General features: G+C 40.9%; 1 protein-coding gene across 7 annotated transcripts in view; it reads left to right on the top strand.

Annotated features, from left to right (window-relative positions):
- FAM135A (family with sequence similarity 135 member A) overlaps positions 1–16,606 on the top strand; it is a 157,111-nt gene that overhangs the window by 44,180 nt on the left and 96,325 nt on the right. For all 7 annotated transcript variants that reach the window (XM_054022143.1, XM_054022148.1, XM_054022145.1 and 4 more), the window contains one exon: positions 13,344–13,423. In XM_054022143.1, the coding sequence (XP_053878118.1) occupies positions 13,344–13,423 (80 nt within the window). The remainder of the gene's footprint in view (positions 1–13,343; positions 13,424–16,606) is intronic.

Raw genomic sequence — 16,606 nt, 5'->3', positions numbered from 1 at the left:
GCTCTAACTATTTCTGAAAGATAAATAACACATTACACCTCCATTCTACATAGATATGTATGAATGGTTGTTGGGCATGTTGCTATGAAAGTGGGATAGAGGTTTTTCACTGTTTGGAAACTCCTCTAGAGTAGCATAGTTAATTTAAAAGACCTCAGTGGTTTGAGCATTGGCCTGCTAAACCCAGGGTTGTGAGTTCAATCCTTGAGGGAGCCACTTAGGGATCTGGGGCAAAATCAGTACTTGGTCCTGCTAGTGAATGCAGGGGGCTGGACTCGATGACCTTTCAAGGTCCCTTCCAGTTCTAGGAGATAGGATATCTCCATAAATTTTTTAATTTATTTTGAACAATTGCTCTGTATACCATAATGCAGTGTATGGTGCCTTAATGGACATTTCCCAAACGAAAGTTTCCAAATCAAATATGGGTTGATTCACAGAGAATGAAATAGGTCCGCACTGTATTGAGATAGGGAAGAGTCTGTGGAAGTCTATCTGACATCACAGACTTGGAATAACTCAGGGTGATAATCATTGAACCCTGGTCATACTCATTGACTATGAATTTGAGTCCTGCTCTTGGTTGGCATTTGAGAATGATTGCTAGGCATAAATGTTATATTTTTAGGTTGGGCACAAGTAGTGCAGCTTTTTCAGCTATTGATATTACATTTTTTGTGTGATGTCTTAACATGGGTCATGCAAAGTTTACTGAAGATAGTGATCCCTACCTGGAAATCAGTTCATGCCCTGAATTCCTTGTGCAGTTTCTCCCTCCCCCTCCCACAATACTTAGGGTATGTATATACTAGAGCAGAAAAGTGTAAATTCCTGCTTGAAGAGACAGTGTCGCGTTAACTATGATTTGAGCTAGTGCACTGAAAACCACATGTAGCCGCAGCAGCACAAACTTCAGGATGGGCTAGCTGCCCTTTGCCTTGGGTTTTGGATGGGATTGTACTTGAGGAGGCTAGTAATTGGGTGGCTCTGAGAGACATGCTGTAGTAATTAAACCTGTATTACAGCCATGCACTGTGCATTTGAGCTCTACCCTTGGCAGCAGAGAATGTGTGTTAGACATATTTCGTGTTCTCTGACTGCAGGGGCTCCTCTCGGAATTTTTGCCCTGAGATGAAAATTTCTGGTTTAAGAGTGATATTCTAGAGTGCTCTAAAATCCACATGCAGACTTTATTTTACTTTAGAAGTCAAGAAATAAGCATAACTAAATAAAGGGAAGATGAAAGCAGTTAAGTTAATATAATCATCCTGGGCAACTGGAACTGAGGAAAGCAAGTCACAGGGACATTTAGTCAAGGGATTTTGCTAAGGTAAAACTTGGGTTTAGGTTAGGTGTAGCAGACTGGAGAAGCCTATATGGCCTATGCTCAAACACTGAGGGGTTGGCTACACTTGCAAGTTAGAGCACATTAAATCAGCCCCAGGTGCCCTAACTCCCGAAGTGTCCACACTAGCAAGGCACATAGAGCACCTGGACTCTGCAGCTTGAGCGCCCCTGGTAATCCACCTCCATGAGAAGCATAAAGCTTGCGTCGCCCTGGCTGAAATGCCCAGGTGTCAGTGTGGACGATGTCTTACATTACTGCGCTGTGATTGGCCTCCGGAAACGTCTCATAATCCCCTGAAGTCAAGTGGCCACTCTGGTCATTGTTTTGAACTTGGTTGCAGGCATGCGAGTATCCCCTTTCAAAGCTCTGTTTCTGACAGCCGGCATATTTATCTGCTCCGGGACACAAAGCAAACCATCACCGTGGAATGCTGCTGCTGCCCAGGCAGGCGTTTGTGCATGTGTGTGTGTGAGAGAGATGGGGGGTGGAGGGCTGATGTCAGGGTTTCCCCCTACTGCTGTTTAAACTTACAAGACAGCATGCTGACACACACTGTGCCCCCCCAAAACACACTGTCTCTCCCCCCACATACACACAACACACTCCCTGTCACACTCCACCCCCCTCCCCCATTTGAAAAGCATGCTGCAGCCACTTGCACACTGGGATAGCTACCACAATGCACTGCTTTCTGTGGCGTTAAAGAGCTGCTAAATGTGACCACGCCACTGTGTCTGCAGCTGACAGTGTAAACACACGGCAGCGCTTTCTCTGCTGCTGTCTCCGAAGGCTGGTTTAACTCCCAGCGCTCTACATCTGCAAGTGTAGCCATGCCCTGAGTCTACTGAGTGTAAATGTTAAAGAGAAGGTTAAGGGGTGACTTGATTACAGACTATAAGTACTGTGATATAGCATGGCCAGAGGGCAGCAGGAGAGGGATAGGTGGGAGATATGTGAGCCCCAGGATGAGGAGAGCCTTATTCCCTGTAGAGGGAAGAGAGGCTGCTACAGATTAATTAGAGCACCTGAAACCAATTAAGCCAATTAGAGCACCTGAAGCCAGTCACCTGCTAAAACCCCCCTGCTTCAATCAGACAGTTGGAGGAGTTGAAGCAGAGTGGTTTGGTGTTGGATCAGAGAGCAGTTTGGAGGAAAGCAGTTTGAAAGAGTTGAAGCAGAGTGATTTGTTGTAGGAGTGGAAAGCAGTTGGGAGGAGAGCAGTTTGGAGAAGTGCTGTGGCGGGCCAGAAGACCAAGACCCTAGGTAAAGGGAAACCCGGCTTGTGCAGAGCAGAGGGACTCTATAGGCACAAGGGGTTGGGAGAAACGTGGCCCAAGCAGAGAGAGGGCAGGAAACCCCACAAGCTGAAGGGCCGGAGAGGGAAGTAGCCCAGGGGAAGGAATCACTAGTTCAAGTGGTTTGCTGCTATCCTTAGGGCCCCTGGGGGCTGGGACCCGGAGTAGAGGGCGGGCCCGGGTACCTCCCTCTCCACTCCCCTTCTTTGGGACACTAGTGGGACAGTTGATACCCCAGTTCAGGTGTGAGAAACGGCGCCCTGAACCCCCACAAGAGGAGAAAGTGCGGGACCCCTCATAATAGTGCCAGCAGTTTGCCACAGTACCTACATGAGGAACAAATACTTGATAATGGACTCTTCAGTCTAACAGAGAGCGGTACAACATAATCCAAAAGCTGAAAGTAAAAGCGACACGAATTCAGACTGGAAATAAGATTTAAATTTTTAACTGTGAGAGTAATTAACCATTGACACAATTTACCAAGGTTTGTGGTGGATTCTCCATCACTGGCAATTTTAGACCAAGATTGAATGTTTTTTTCAAAGATATGCTCTAGGAATTATTTTGGGGACGTTCTGTGACCTGTGCTATACAGGAGGAAAGACTACATGATCACAGTGGTTATTTCTGGCCTTGGAATCTGTGAACCCCTTCACTCTGCCCACAGGATTCTTTCTGAGACACTGACTTCATTTACCCCTCAGTAATCCCCAGAGGCCATTGTCATGTATGCCACCAGACTGTTGACAATTCATATAACAAGAGCTCCTTGCACTGCTGTTGACAAAATCTACAGAACTCAGTGCTGAAATGAGGGATACATGATCCTCCAAAGTATACATGCACCTCTTGTCATATCATAGTAACAGTTTTGCCAGCAGGTTCCAACACCATGCTTGTAATCTTAATCTCATTTTAACTCAGACTGCTCTCTAGGTCCTCAGGCTATGTCTAAATCTTGTTGATTCTTTCTTTCTGAGTAACATCTCAAAGATGCTGCCTTTTCTGTTAATCTATGCAACTAAAACTCTTGTCCATGCTCTCATCACTTCATGTCTCTCATACAGCAATATCTTTTTTGCTGGCCTTGACAAATGCAATCTTTCCCCATTTGCATCCATTCAGAGGGCTGCTGCAATGATCATTTCCCTATCCTGACTCTGTTACCATGTCACCCCTCTCCCTTTATTTTTCCACTGACTCCCCCTTCTCCATGGCATCAAACATACGCTATTTACCTTCACTTTGAAGGCCCTTTTCAGCCTATCTCAACCCTACTTATCTCTCATTCACAATCAAGATGTCGACTTTTGCCTTTGATTGGCCTATGATGTTGGCTTCCATCACCCACTTGTTAAATCACCTTTGTGCTTCCTCTGATGTTACCCCTAATCCATGTGGGGAGATCCCTGTGAATATCTGCAAAATCAGCTAATTATCCACCTTCAAAACTCTCTCCTTTTCTGTGGTGCCTAAAAAATTGACAATGGTTAGGCTGTTGATGTTCTGAGCAATATTTTTCATTGTTTCTTTGTATTGGCTATCTGTTTGTGTCCATCTGTTGTCTCTTCTCTTACGCTTAGATTGTAAACTCTCTGGGGCAGGCGGTTGTTCGTTCCCTGTTTGTATAGGGCCTAGCAGAGTGGGGTCCTTTGTCCATTACTAGAGTCACTGGCACTACAGCAATACACGTAATTAATGTAATAACTAATCCCTCCACCATTTATTATAACTGTACCTCATATAATGAAGACAGTTGGTGTGCACATAGATATTGGAATTCAAATCTTTAGAACTCAACACATTCTCTTAGAATTTCCTCATGACTACTTATTATAGCATTCTGTGATGGGGTATACAAACCCCACACTGGGTTAGAAAGGGATAAAGCACAGTATTGGGCTCAGAAACAGGGTTGAAAAGGAAGCAACCCCACACAGGAGGAGGAGGCTGGGGGGAGGACAGACTTACCTTGAAGGCTCCTGACAAAGGGGTCATAGAAGCCTCCCTGAGAGAATAGGGGTATATGCTGAGCTAAGTTGGGGTTGATGGCTTGGTTTCTTTTTCATGTTCATTTTCTCTTTATCTGGGACCGGGAGCTGAGGAAGCAAGGGTGCAGCTGAGGCTCCCAGATCTATCACTGCCAATAAACCCATATTGGCTAAGAGGGTGTCAAGCAGTGCGCCTAGCCCTGAGTTTCTTGGTACATAGCCTCAGTCTACACTGGTGGCTACCTTGAGTTTGGTACTCAGTTAACAGAAGTCGAAGGAGGCCTCCTTGACTAGGCATAAGTGTGTGGTACCCAAATACCTCATCTTCAGTACTGAATGTACCTTCAAATATGCCCAACACTTGTTGTAGTAAGAGAATTTGGTATAATAAAAAACTGCAGCTCCCTCAGCACTGAGAGCCTGTGAGGGCCCATCCTTCCAGGATTCCTCTTCATTACTAGCTTCACTACCAGGAAGGTTCATGTTATCTAAGGCAGTGGTTCTCAACCTGTGGTCTGCGAAAGACTTAGACTGAAAACTGACTGAACAGAATTCAACTATATTCAATTATATATACAGACAGTAGATTTCCAAAGGGATCCGCACCTCCATTCGAAAATTTTTAGGGGTCCGCAAATGAAAAAAGGTTGAGAACCACTGATCTAAGGACTTTTTGATACCCAAAGAATCAGAATCCCGCCAACTCTTGGGTACCGGGACTGTTTCAAGATGGGACTCCTGTTTGTCTCTGGTACCGACACATTCACTGGTACCATGTATGTCAGAAGTTATGTCTTTAGCCATCCCACAGTCTACTGCCCCTCCCTTGGAGTCTGAGGATGGGAGTTCTTCAGATTCTCAGATTTCTATTCAGGGCTCACCTAGATGTCCTCCTTGGGCTTCTTCTCCTGAGTTTCCCCCAGAGAGTCTGTAAGATCAAAACACTTATGGGCCACCCAACAATCTCTGTGTTCGAGTCAGCGTTGCAGTCCCACCTTTTCCCTTTGGGCTACAAATAGGATACTCTCCTCCGGTGCCTACACAACTGGGTAGGGAGAATGAGAGAGGAAAACCACCTTACCACAGGATCTTTCCTATCAATCTCCTTAATATGAGGAGTTGTTTGAGGAGCAAGAAAGAAGAACAGATGAGGAAGCAGTATCAACTAATATATCTTCCTCTTCGCTTTATGGGGCAGTGATGTTGCTGCCGCCTCCTTCCTATACAGATGACTTCAGGCAGTTTCAGGACCTCATGAAGAGAGGAAGTAAAGGAGCATAAGCTGTTTCACCTACTCCATACTGCTGCTTCAGGTCAAGTAACTCTACCATATGAAGCTTTTCTTCAACTGGCTAAAACAGTTTGGCAAATCCCAGTGGCAGTACCTCTTAACGTGTAAAAGGGCAGGCAAGAAATATTATGTGCCTGAAAAAGGGTCAGAATATTTATTTATTTACTTGCACATGCAACACTGAATTAATTGGTGGTATATGCTGATAAGTACCATAACAACAACATTGTGAGTCCACCTTTCATGACAGAGACCAGAAATGTCTAGACTTAGTTGGCCTCACTGCTATATAGAGTGGTGAATTATCAAATTCTCATTGCCAAATACAATTACATTCAGTATAGTAAGTTCACACTTTTTATTGAACATCTGCTTCAGGAACAAAGAGAGCAATTCCAGACAATTATTACAGAGGATCAGCTTATTGCTAAGGCATCATTGCAAACTTTGTTGGATGCAGAGGGTATTGCATCCCACCCAGTGGCAACAGAAACAGTGATGCGGCATACATCCTGTTTGCAATGTTCTGGAATCCCCAAAGAACTGCAGAATATTGTCAGAGATCTCCTGTTTGATGGAACAAAGCAGTTCAATGACACTGCAGATGAATCTCTTCATTCTTTAAAAGATTCAAGGGTAATGCTTTGCTCACTCAGGATTTACACTCCTGCAAATAAAAGAAAATACAGTATAAAATACAGTAGTTCAGGTAGTCTGGATATCTTGTCCTGTTCCATTTCCAACTTATCATAGATCATATGACCCACCTTGAAAGGGGCCTATGTTTCAGAAAAAGTGACTTTCAACCTCTGTGATTACAGTAACACAATTTTCATCATTGTCCAAATGTCCACTGTGATATGTTGGTCAAGAGTTGTGAATCACTCTGTAACCTCTTCCAACCTTCCCTTCTACTAAATGGGAAATAATCATCAAGTGACTGTTTTTTCTAATGAGGTCCACCAGGGATCCATCCTTGGCCCTATCCTATTTAACATTTTTTCAGTTGCCTGGAGAAAATGTAAAATCATTATTGACAGAGTTTGCAGATGACACAAAGGAGGAGTGGTAAATTATGAAAAGCACATGTCACTGATACATAGAGAATTGGATTGCTTGGTATGCTGGGTGCATCCAAACACTATACATTTCAGTATGGCCAATGTAAGGTCAGACATATAGGAACAAAGAACGTAGGCCATACTTGTATGATAATGGGCTCTTCAATCAAGCAGAGAAAGGTGTAACATGACCCAGTAGCTGGAAGTTGAAGCTAGACAAATTCAAACTGGATATGAAGTGCAGATTTTTGTCAGTGGAGGTAATTGATCATTGGAACAGGTTACGAAGAGTCATGGTGGGTTCTCCATCACTGGACATTTTAAAATCCAGATAGGATGTTTTTCTAAAATATATGCTCCTGTTAAACCAAAGCTATTGGATTTTGAAGCAGGAAATAATTCAAGGGCATAAGGTAGACCAAATGAACATGTGTTCCCTTCTGGTCTTATAACCTATGAATCTAAGAAAGAATGGTGACTTACCTGATAGTAATTATGGCTTTTCAAGATGTCATCAGTGTGAATCTCACAACCCATTCTCTGTCCCCTTTTCTGAGTCCTCAGCTACCATGGGCTTTGAATTGTGAGGTAATTGAATGAGGGTCGTGGCTGGTTGTCTCTGTATTCCCAAGCATGAGGAGTTTATGTGTGACCTGATGGTCACAGCTGTTTAAAACAAAAAAAAAAAACAGACTTGTGCACTTGAAGTACATTCACACCTACAATAGGATACACACTGATGTCATCTCGAGGAACCACAGTTACCATAAAGTAGAGTGACTGTCCTAAGATGCATTGATCTTTCCTTTCTTAAAAAATGAGTAACTTTCCCTTGATTACATCGTATCGTGTTATCACAAATTGTTTTTGATTTCCATGCAATCTTTAAAATTTTAACTACATCCAACAGCATTTAATATAGTCAGGAAAAAATGTAAATAAGCAAAATACACAAATTCTGACATAATAGGTTACTTTTCAGTAACCTGGTTTATTCATCAAAAAAAATCTATTATGTTAATCTTTAATTATCCATACAATTTTTAGACCCTAAAGGTCACCTACAAAGTTTTATCTATTATTTTTATTTATTTATTTTCTGTTTGAGATGTTGTGTACGTCTTGTGGTAGATAGGAGGTAAATTCATGCACATATTTGCATCTGATTTATAAAGAAATGTAAGGGTACCTAGTTTAACTGGTGAACTGTGCCAGACAAGTAATAGGTCCTTGCCTTGCAATATTGTAATCTAGAGGCACAAGCAGGTGCAATACAGTAGAGTACTTAAACAGAACATCATCATTTAAATGCTTAATAGAGTGGGCCATTGTTAGAAATTCTTTTGAAAATAGACCTGGAAGGAGCTTGGCATAAATTAGTTGGGAAGTTGAACCAAGCATACAGAGAGAAGGCACAAAGTCAGGAAAGATAGGAGAGGGCGAAAGAGGCAAAGGGGAGTGGTCAGGAGTGACGCTTGGGTGGAGCAAAGAGAGTGGGTGTGAGAGATAAAGGCAACAAAATACTTTGTGAGTGAGGAGGGTATAATTTTCTTTAGTCTGGCAAATAATGTAACATTTCTTTTAGAGTTTCTAGGTTATGCATATATCTCAGTGACTGGAATACCTTTTCACATTGTAGCTCTTTGTCTGCAGCTAGATCCTTAATATTCACAGTACTGTATTTTCAAATCAGTAAGGCAGTGTATTGGTAAATAGAGTGTGTGTGTTTACAGTTTTGGTAAATAGAGTGTGTGTGTGTGTGTGTGTGTGTGCGCACGCACGCGGATGTTCACATCACTGTAGTTAAGTCATTACTTACTTCAAAAATCAGGGGATGAGATTTTAATTTATTGTTTACATACTTTGCCCTGAGCTGAACCCCTACAAGATTTTGATATTAGGATTAGAAGGTAAACGTTTTATGTATTAAAAACTACTTAAAGTATAAAAATCTGTACTGAGTATCATGAGGCCACCTGTCTTCAAAACAAACAAACAACGCTTTTCCCTCTTCAGCTAACCTAAATTGAACTACATAGTGCAGGTAATCGTATGTGGAGTTTTCCTGAATTGGAAGTGAGTAATGGGAGGAAAAATAAAGATGATGCAATGTATTTTTCATTTAATCAATTTAACTGTTAAACGAATACATCCCTCAATCTATGGATACATTTATCATAAAATAATTTAGAACTTGGATTGTAAACATTATTGTCATTAAGTGGTATCATTAAGGTGAATTAAATTATTTCATGCAAAAGAAGTATTAAAGATTTCAGAAATCTCTCTTTCCCCTTTAAAACATACCTTTTCCAAATTCCGTTTTCTTTTCAGTACTCTTTCTGCTTTTTGCTTGCCTCTGGCCAAAGGGACTAATTAAGGTTTCAATTCAGCAAACCATCCCTATGCAGCAAAGTTCTTAAAGTTAAGTATGTTCTTAAAGTGCTTTGCTGAACTGCGACCTATGGTCCTGAACCTGCATTGAAAACTGTGCAGATGCAAGGATCTGCGCACATGATTCTCAGTGTGTGTTAGAGAATCAGTTTTCTAGGTAAAGATTCAAATGGGATGAACTCTGAGTAAGGTGGCTGACATCTTTCCAAACCGTAAAACTAAATATTTATTCTATAGAGTACACACATTTTTCATGCTACTTCAAAAACCTAAATTTCTTAAACAGTGCACTACTCTGCTGAAAATCTGAGGTGGACTACCAGCAAGAGTTTGAAAACTACCAGTTGTGTTGAACCACAGTTTGAGAGCAGCTGTTTTAGAATTAAATAAATAGTAGACTTAAACAAATGCTAAGAAGGGCATATACTCTAGGTGCTTTTGACATAATTGATAGATATATCACAAATAATACCTTCAGTGCAGCAGTACAATTTCCTATAACCCACCAAAGGTGAGACAGGGAAGTTAAAAGTTTGTATCAGTGTCACCGTCAGCAATTTCCTACCTTTCTAATTCCCCCCAGTTTTAAATGGGGTAAGGAGATGCTTTCCCCTAGAATCATAGAATATTAGGGTTGGAAGAGACCTCAGGAGGTCATCTAGTCCAACCCCCTGCTCAAAGCAGGACCAGCACCAATTAAATCATCCCAGCCAGGGCTTTGTCAAGCTGGGCCTTAAAAACCTCTAAGGTTGGAGATTCCACCACCTCCCAGGTAACCCATTCCAGTGCTTCACCACCCTCCTAGTGAAATAATGTTTCCTAATATCCAACCTAAACCTCCCCCACTGCAACTTGAGACCATTGCTTCTTGTTCTGTCATCTGCCACCACTGAGAACAGCCTAGCTCCATCCTCTTTGGAACCCCCCTTCAGGTAGTTGAAGGCTGCTATCAAATCCACCCTCACACTTGTCTTATGCAGACTAAATAAGCCCAGTTCCCTCAGCCTCTCCTCATAAGTCATGTGCCCCAGCCCCCTAATCATTTTTGTTGCCCTCCGCTGGACTCTCTCCAGTTTGTCCCATCCCTTCTGTAGCGGTGGGACCAAAACTGGACACAATATCCAGGTGTGGCCTCACCACTGCCGAATAGAGGGGAATAATCACTTCCCTCGATCTGCTGGCAATGCTCCCACTAATACAGCCCAATATGCCGTTGGCCTTCTTGGCAACAAGGGCATTCTGCTGACTCATATCCAGCTTCTCGTCCACTGTAATCCCCAGGTCCTTTTCTGCTGAACTTCTGCTTAGCCAGTCGGTCCCCAGCTTGTAGCGGTGCATGGGATTCTTCTTTCCTAAGTGCAGGACTCTGCACTTGTCTTTGTTGAACTTGATCAGATTTCTTTTGGCCCAATCCTCCAATTTGTCTAGGTCACTCTGGACCCTATCCCTACCCTCCAGCGTATCTACCTCTTCCCCCCAGCTTAGTGTCATCTGCGAACTTGCTGAGGGTGCAATTCATCCCATCATCCAGATCATTAATAAAGATGTTGGAACAAAACCGACCCTTGGGGCACTCCATGTGATACTGGCTGCCAACTAGACATCGAGCTATTGAACACTACTCTTTGAGCCCGACAATCTAGCCAGCTTTCTGTCCACCTTATAGTCCATTCATCCAATTCATACTACTTTAATTTGCTGGCAAGAATACTGTGGGAGACCGTATCAAAAGTTTTGCTAAAGTCAAGATATATCACATCCACTGGTTTTCCCCATGTCCACAGAGCCAATTATCTCATCATAGAAGGCAATCAAGTTGGTCAGGCATGACTTGCCCTTGATGAATCCATGTTGACTGTTCCTGATCACCTTCATAGTCTAGTTATTTTGGACCAAGGAGTGGAGCAAATTCCAAAGTAATATTTAGAATAACATGTCAAGATCTAGGTGGTAATTAGAAAAATGCTATATTTGGATCCAGAAATTATTACATACATTTGACTATATTGTATGTTTAAGATAATGGCCTTTGATGAGGCCATCATAGAGTTCACAATAGTATGCCACCTCTACTTGGTTTAACTGAAATCAGTATTACCTATTGCAAAGTCATAGCTGATCCAGTGATGAGAAATAAGTTCCTGTATTACAATGCGTCCCAATTGGATTTCTGTTGTGAAGAGTTCTCCTTTAGTTAAATAATCTCCTCAGTTCCTTACAGTAATAGAACAAGATGTTGGATATCTAATTTAAATATTTTATATGTATTTTTTATGTAGTTAATGAAAAATTATCATTCTTAACTCATGCTTGACAGGTGATGAGTCATTTCTTTGAGTATTTTATTTTTATACCTATTTTTTCTACAGCTTCATTGCAGGTTTTTGAAAAATCACAAAGCTTGTAAATGTAATATGGGTGCTGTTTTATCACATTTTAAAATGGTGATATTCTAGATCGTGTAAATTCTTCAGGGTAGAGATGTTCTTCCTTTTATCTCTTGTACAAGTATTGAACACATTATCAACATTTAGTTATTAACAATGTCTTCCAATATCTCACTATTTTTGTCACACAGTTTTGGCCAAACTGAAGTTTTCTTTTAACTTATTTTTGTGTCAGGGTTAAAATTTAGAATTGATTTTAGTTGCCTACTTCTTTCTTATGTTACGGTAGCATTGAGAGGCTGTGTCTGTAACTGGAGCCTTGTTGTGTTCAGTTTTGGTCACAGTATTTCAGAAGAGATGTAGTAGAAATAGAGGAGGATGGGTGACTTAAATGAGTCACAGGAGATTGACATGATTGTGACTGCTTCATTTAGAGAAGAGATGAATAAAGGAATATGACTGATGCATACAATAATGAATGGAATATAAATGATAAATCATTCACTGCTAATTATCCTTTATCATAATATGAGAATGTGGGGACAGTCTGTGAAATTGAAAGGAAGCTAACTTAAAAATGATACAGATAAATTCTTTACACAATGAATGGTTAACTTGTGGAACTCATTCCCACAAAATGTTAGTGAGACTGATCTTAGTGGGATTCAAAAAAAGGATTAGACATTGATATGGATGATCAGAAATTCTCCATTATGTTAGATGAGAATTAAATGAGATTTGTTTTTAATTAGAAAGGACCAATTTTTGTGCCTCTGAGATTCTATGAAGAAGCTTCTGCTATGGGCATGTTATTCCTTAATTGTCCCCTGTAGAGCTTCTTGCACCTTCCTGAGAAGCACCTCGTCCTAGAGATGGGATACTAGACTAGACAGAGTACTAGGTTGAATGCAGTGTGGCAATTCCCAAGTTAAGAGCTATATAAAAATAGAGGTAGACACAGTCCTTGTCCTAAAGAGATTATAATCTGATAATGAGCTGGTTTAAATGTAAAACCTTTCAGGCTAGTCTTTCCATGATGATGAAAACTGGGAATAGACAGAACAAAGATCATGTAGTATACTTTTAGATTCTTATGTCATGATGATGTGATCAGTAGGAGTTCAGTAGATTAAAAGCAATATTGAAGATACATTTTCTTGAGCTATTTTGACCCAAAACCAAATCAGTATCAATAAGGAACTAGAACGGGATGGAGGGACTAATAAAATAGGGAAGAGAGAACCAGAAGATGAAATAAAGATGGAAATGAATTGTATAATTTAGGCTTCAGAATGTATTTGAGTTTTCTACCTATCTTTATAGTTAATGATAGGTAATCATGTGGATAATAAAAGAAAGTTACAATTGTAACCTCACATTTTAAGGTTTGAAATTCTCTCTCTCTCTCTCTCCTCCCTCCTCACCACTTTTAAAAGTGTGAAACTTAAAGAAGGTCATGAAAGGAAAATATGTATTTTGTATTAGAATTTTTGTGTGTCTGTATATTGGTAAATATATGAGAGTGACTGTTTATTTCATAGTTTGCAAATGATTTTTTGGTCTCTTTCTTTAGTTTTTACCAGATTCGTGCATCTATGAAAATTCCTCCAAGAGTTCCGCACAGATTAGAAGCCAGCTTGTTACCTGTGACAGGTAAGTACAGGAATTTTTATAGTGAATGTAGTCTAGTTTGACTACATTAATTAAGAGGACACCTCCAGGATTTTTAGGTGCAGAGTCTGACTTGCTATAATTATTATAAGCTAAACACCAGCAATGCTTCACATTCCTCATTTCATAATTTAAAAAAAAATCTGTAATAGTAACTGAGAATAAAAAGTCTCTTTTTGTGCTGACCTATGTAAATCATCTGCCTTGTTCATCTTCACAGAACTATTCATTGAAGCTGACTGTACACTCTATTATTGGAAATGATACGGGAGAAACAAATAAAACAGCTTGACTTTCAGATTTTGTGTTGAGTTTGCAGGGTTGCCAAGTAGAAAGACATCTTTTTGCTTTTAAAGTGAGCAAATTTAATGTAGACTCATTGAGAGACCTCAATCACCATGACTTTATTAAAAGTAACTAGTAGCCTTAAGTGGACCCACACATGAAAGGGAAAATGTTCTGATATACTTATGGGATTAGAATTTTAGTCCATTTGTTTGAATAATTATCATTGCCTTTATATAATGCTATATATATTATATTATTCTGATGAAAAAGAATTTATTGCCCCTGGTGTAAACCTTGAAAGTCAAGAGTACAACATAGCTCTGAAGTGGGGAAGGAGAATCAGGGTAGCCCTACTGACATAGCTTTTAACGATACCATCTAAATAACTGTTTCCTAAAGTCTCCCTCCCCACACCCAATCCCAGTCTCTTTTTCCAGTCAGTCTGTCTCCCCTCCTCCATCTCCTTGTCCAATCTGTGTTGCCCAGTCTCCTTGCAAAACAAGTCCCAGCCTTCCTCCCCTGCAACCCTACTCCCAGTCCCAGCCTCTTTGTCCAGCCAGTTCCAGTCTTCTCCCCAACCTAGCTCCCAGTGCCAGTTTCCCACTCCCTCCCCAAGAGCTTTTAGTCCCAGTCTCTCCACCCACCCAACCCCAGGCTCCCTGACCCAATCTAATACCTTTCTCCTCCTCACCCCACACCCCCAGTCCAGCTCTTGTCAGCTGAATCAGGTAGCAGTCCTCCTCCATGCTTGCTTGGGTGTAAGCAAGGGATCACTGAGAGCTTAAGGGAGACAGGCTTCCTGCTTTCAGTTCTGGTGCTCTGATCCAGCCCAGCCTGTCGCCTATAGCTGCGGTTTCAGAGAAGGGCTGGCTCAGCCCTGGGCTGATGGACTCTTCAGGGAAGTTTGTTTTGAAGCTCTAGCTACTCTCTACTGAGCATGTACAAACTGCAGTTTTTCCACACACTTGGCCAAATCTGGGTGGATTTCCATAGGAATGGCAAAAGGCACATCGCTGACATACACACATACACTCTCACACAAAAAAGCTTCCCCTCCCCAACTGAACCTGGCCAAATTTCAGATCATCATGTGGGTGCTGAATCTTCTCTCAGAAAAGGTTGCCTGAATTTAATATGGGCAAAACAATGTATTTTCTTTAACCTCATTCTTGCAAATAGGTGAACCATTATTGCTGAAATTTCCCAAAACAGGTCAGCCTGAGGCTGACAATCAGCATGTAAAATTTCAGCCCAAATGGTTAAAGTTGGGCGAAGTTATAAGCAATTGTAAATAGGTTTTGCAATAGGAAGTATGAGGCAACCCTACTAGGTGGTGTTACCTCTCCTGCTTATAATTATAAAGGGGCACTATTCATAGATTTTAAACTCAGGGGATTATTGTGATCATCTAGTTTGACCTCCTGCATAAAACAAGCCTGAGGATTTTCTTCAATTAATTCCTGCTTTAAGTTCAGTAGCTTTGGTTTAACTAGAACATATCTTTTAGAAAAAATATCGAATCTTGATTAAAAAATTTCTGCTGATGAAGAATCCACCACAACCGTTGGTAAATTTTTCCAATGATTAATTACTCCCACTGTTAAAAATTTACACCTTATTTCTACCTGAATTTGTTTAACTTCAACTTCAAACCATTGGATCGCATTATACCTTTCTCTGCTACAATGAAAATCCCTCTTATATCAAATTTCTATTCCGAAAATAGATTCTTATGGGGTGATTTGATCACAAGAGTATAAAAGTCTCTTTGTTGAGCTAAATAGATTGAGCTCTCTGAGTCTTTCACTGTAAGGCAGGTTCTCTAATCTTTTAATCATTCTCATGGCTCTTCTCTGAACCGTCTCCAATTTATCACCATCCTTCATGAATTTTGGACACAATATTCCAGTAGCAATTACACTAGTGCTGAAGACAGAGGTACTACTAGAGAGGAATCTCCCTATTCCTACTCGAGCTTCCCTTGTACATTCAAGGATTGCATTAGGCTTTTTGGCCACAGCATCGCGCTGGGAGCTCATGTTCTATTGATTATCCTCATAACCCCAAGAGTTGCTGCTTCCCAGGGTAGACTCCCCTATACTGTAACTGTATCCTATGTTCTTTGTTCCTAAATGTCTGACCTTCTATTTGGCTGTATTGAAATGCATATTGTTTGCTTGTGCCCGTCTTACATAGCGATCCAGATCACTCTGTATCAGTGACTTGTTCTCTTCATTATTTGCCATTCCCCCAATCTTTGTGTCATGTGCAAACTTTATATTTTCTTCCAGATTATTGATAAAAATGTTAAATAGTGTAGTACCAAGAACACAACCCTTAGAACCCCACTTAGAAACACAGCTGTTTATTGATGATGCCCCATCTACAATTAGATTTAGAGACCTATCAGTTAGCAATCCATTTAATGTGTGCCATGTTGAATTCCTAACATAAGTTTGCTTAATACTTCCCATTTTAAGACCCCCTTTTCAGTTGCTTATAACTTGGTCAAATTTTAACTGTTTGAGCAGATATTTTCCATGTAGGATATCTGCCTCAGACTGAAATTTTGATGCTGTTGTTGTTGAAAGTTTGAACTACAACAGTGAAGCTGTTTTTGAGCCCCAGGCTCTAAGGCCAGAAGGGGCAATTGTGATCATCTAGCCTGACCTTCTGCATATTGCAGGCCGCAAAACCTCACCCACCCCTCCTATAATAGACACAGAACTTCTGGCTGTGTCACTGAAGTTCTCATATAATGATTTAAGAGTTACAAGTTACAGAGAATCCACCATTTACTCTAGTTTAAACCTGTAAGTGACCCGTGCTGCAGAGGAAGGCAAAAAAAACCCAGGGTCTCTGTCAATCTGACCTGGG

This window comes from Malaclemys terrapin, chromosome 3 (genome assembly GCF_027887155.1).
Source record: "Malaclemys terrapin pileata isolate rMalTer1 chromosome 3, rMalTer1.hap1, whole genome shotgun sequence".
In the NCBI taxonomy this organism is placed as follows: domain Eukaryota; kingdom Metazoa; phylum Chordata; order Testudines; family Emydidae; genus Malaclemys; species Malaclemys terrapin.
The sequence above is the reverse complement of the archived record's forward strand: the minus strand, read 5'-3'. Positions and strand labels throughout refer to the sequence as shown.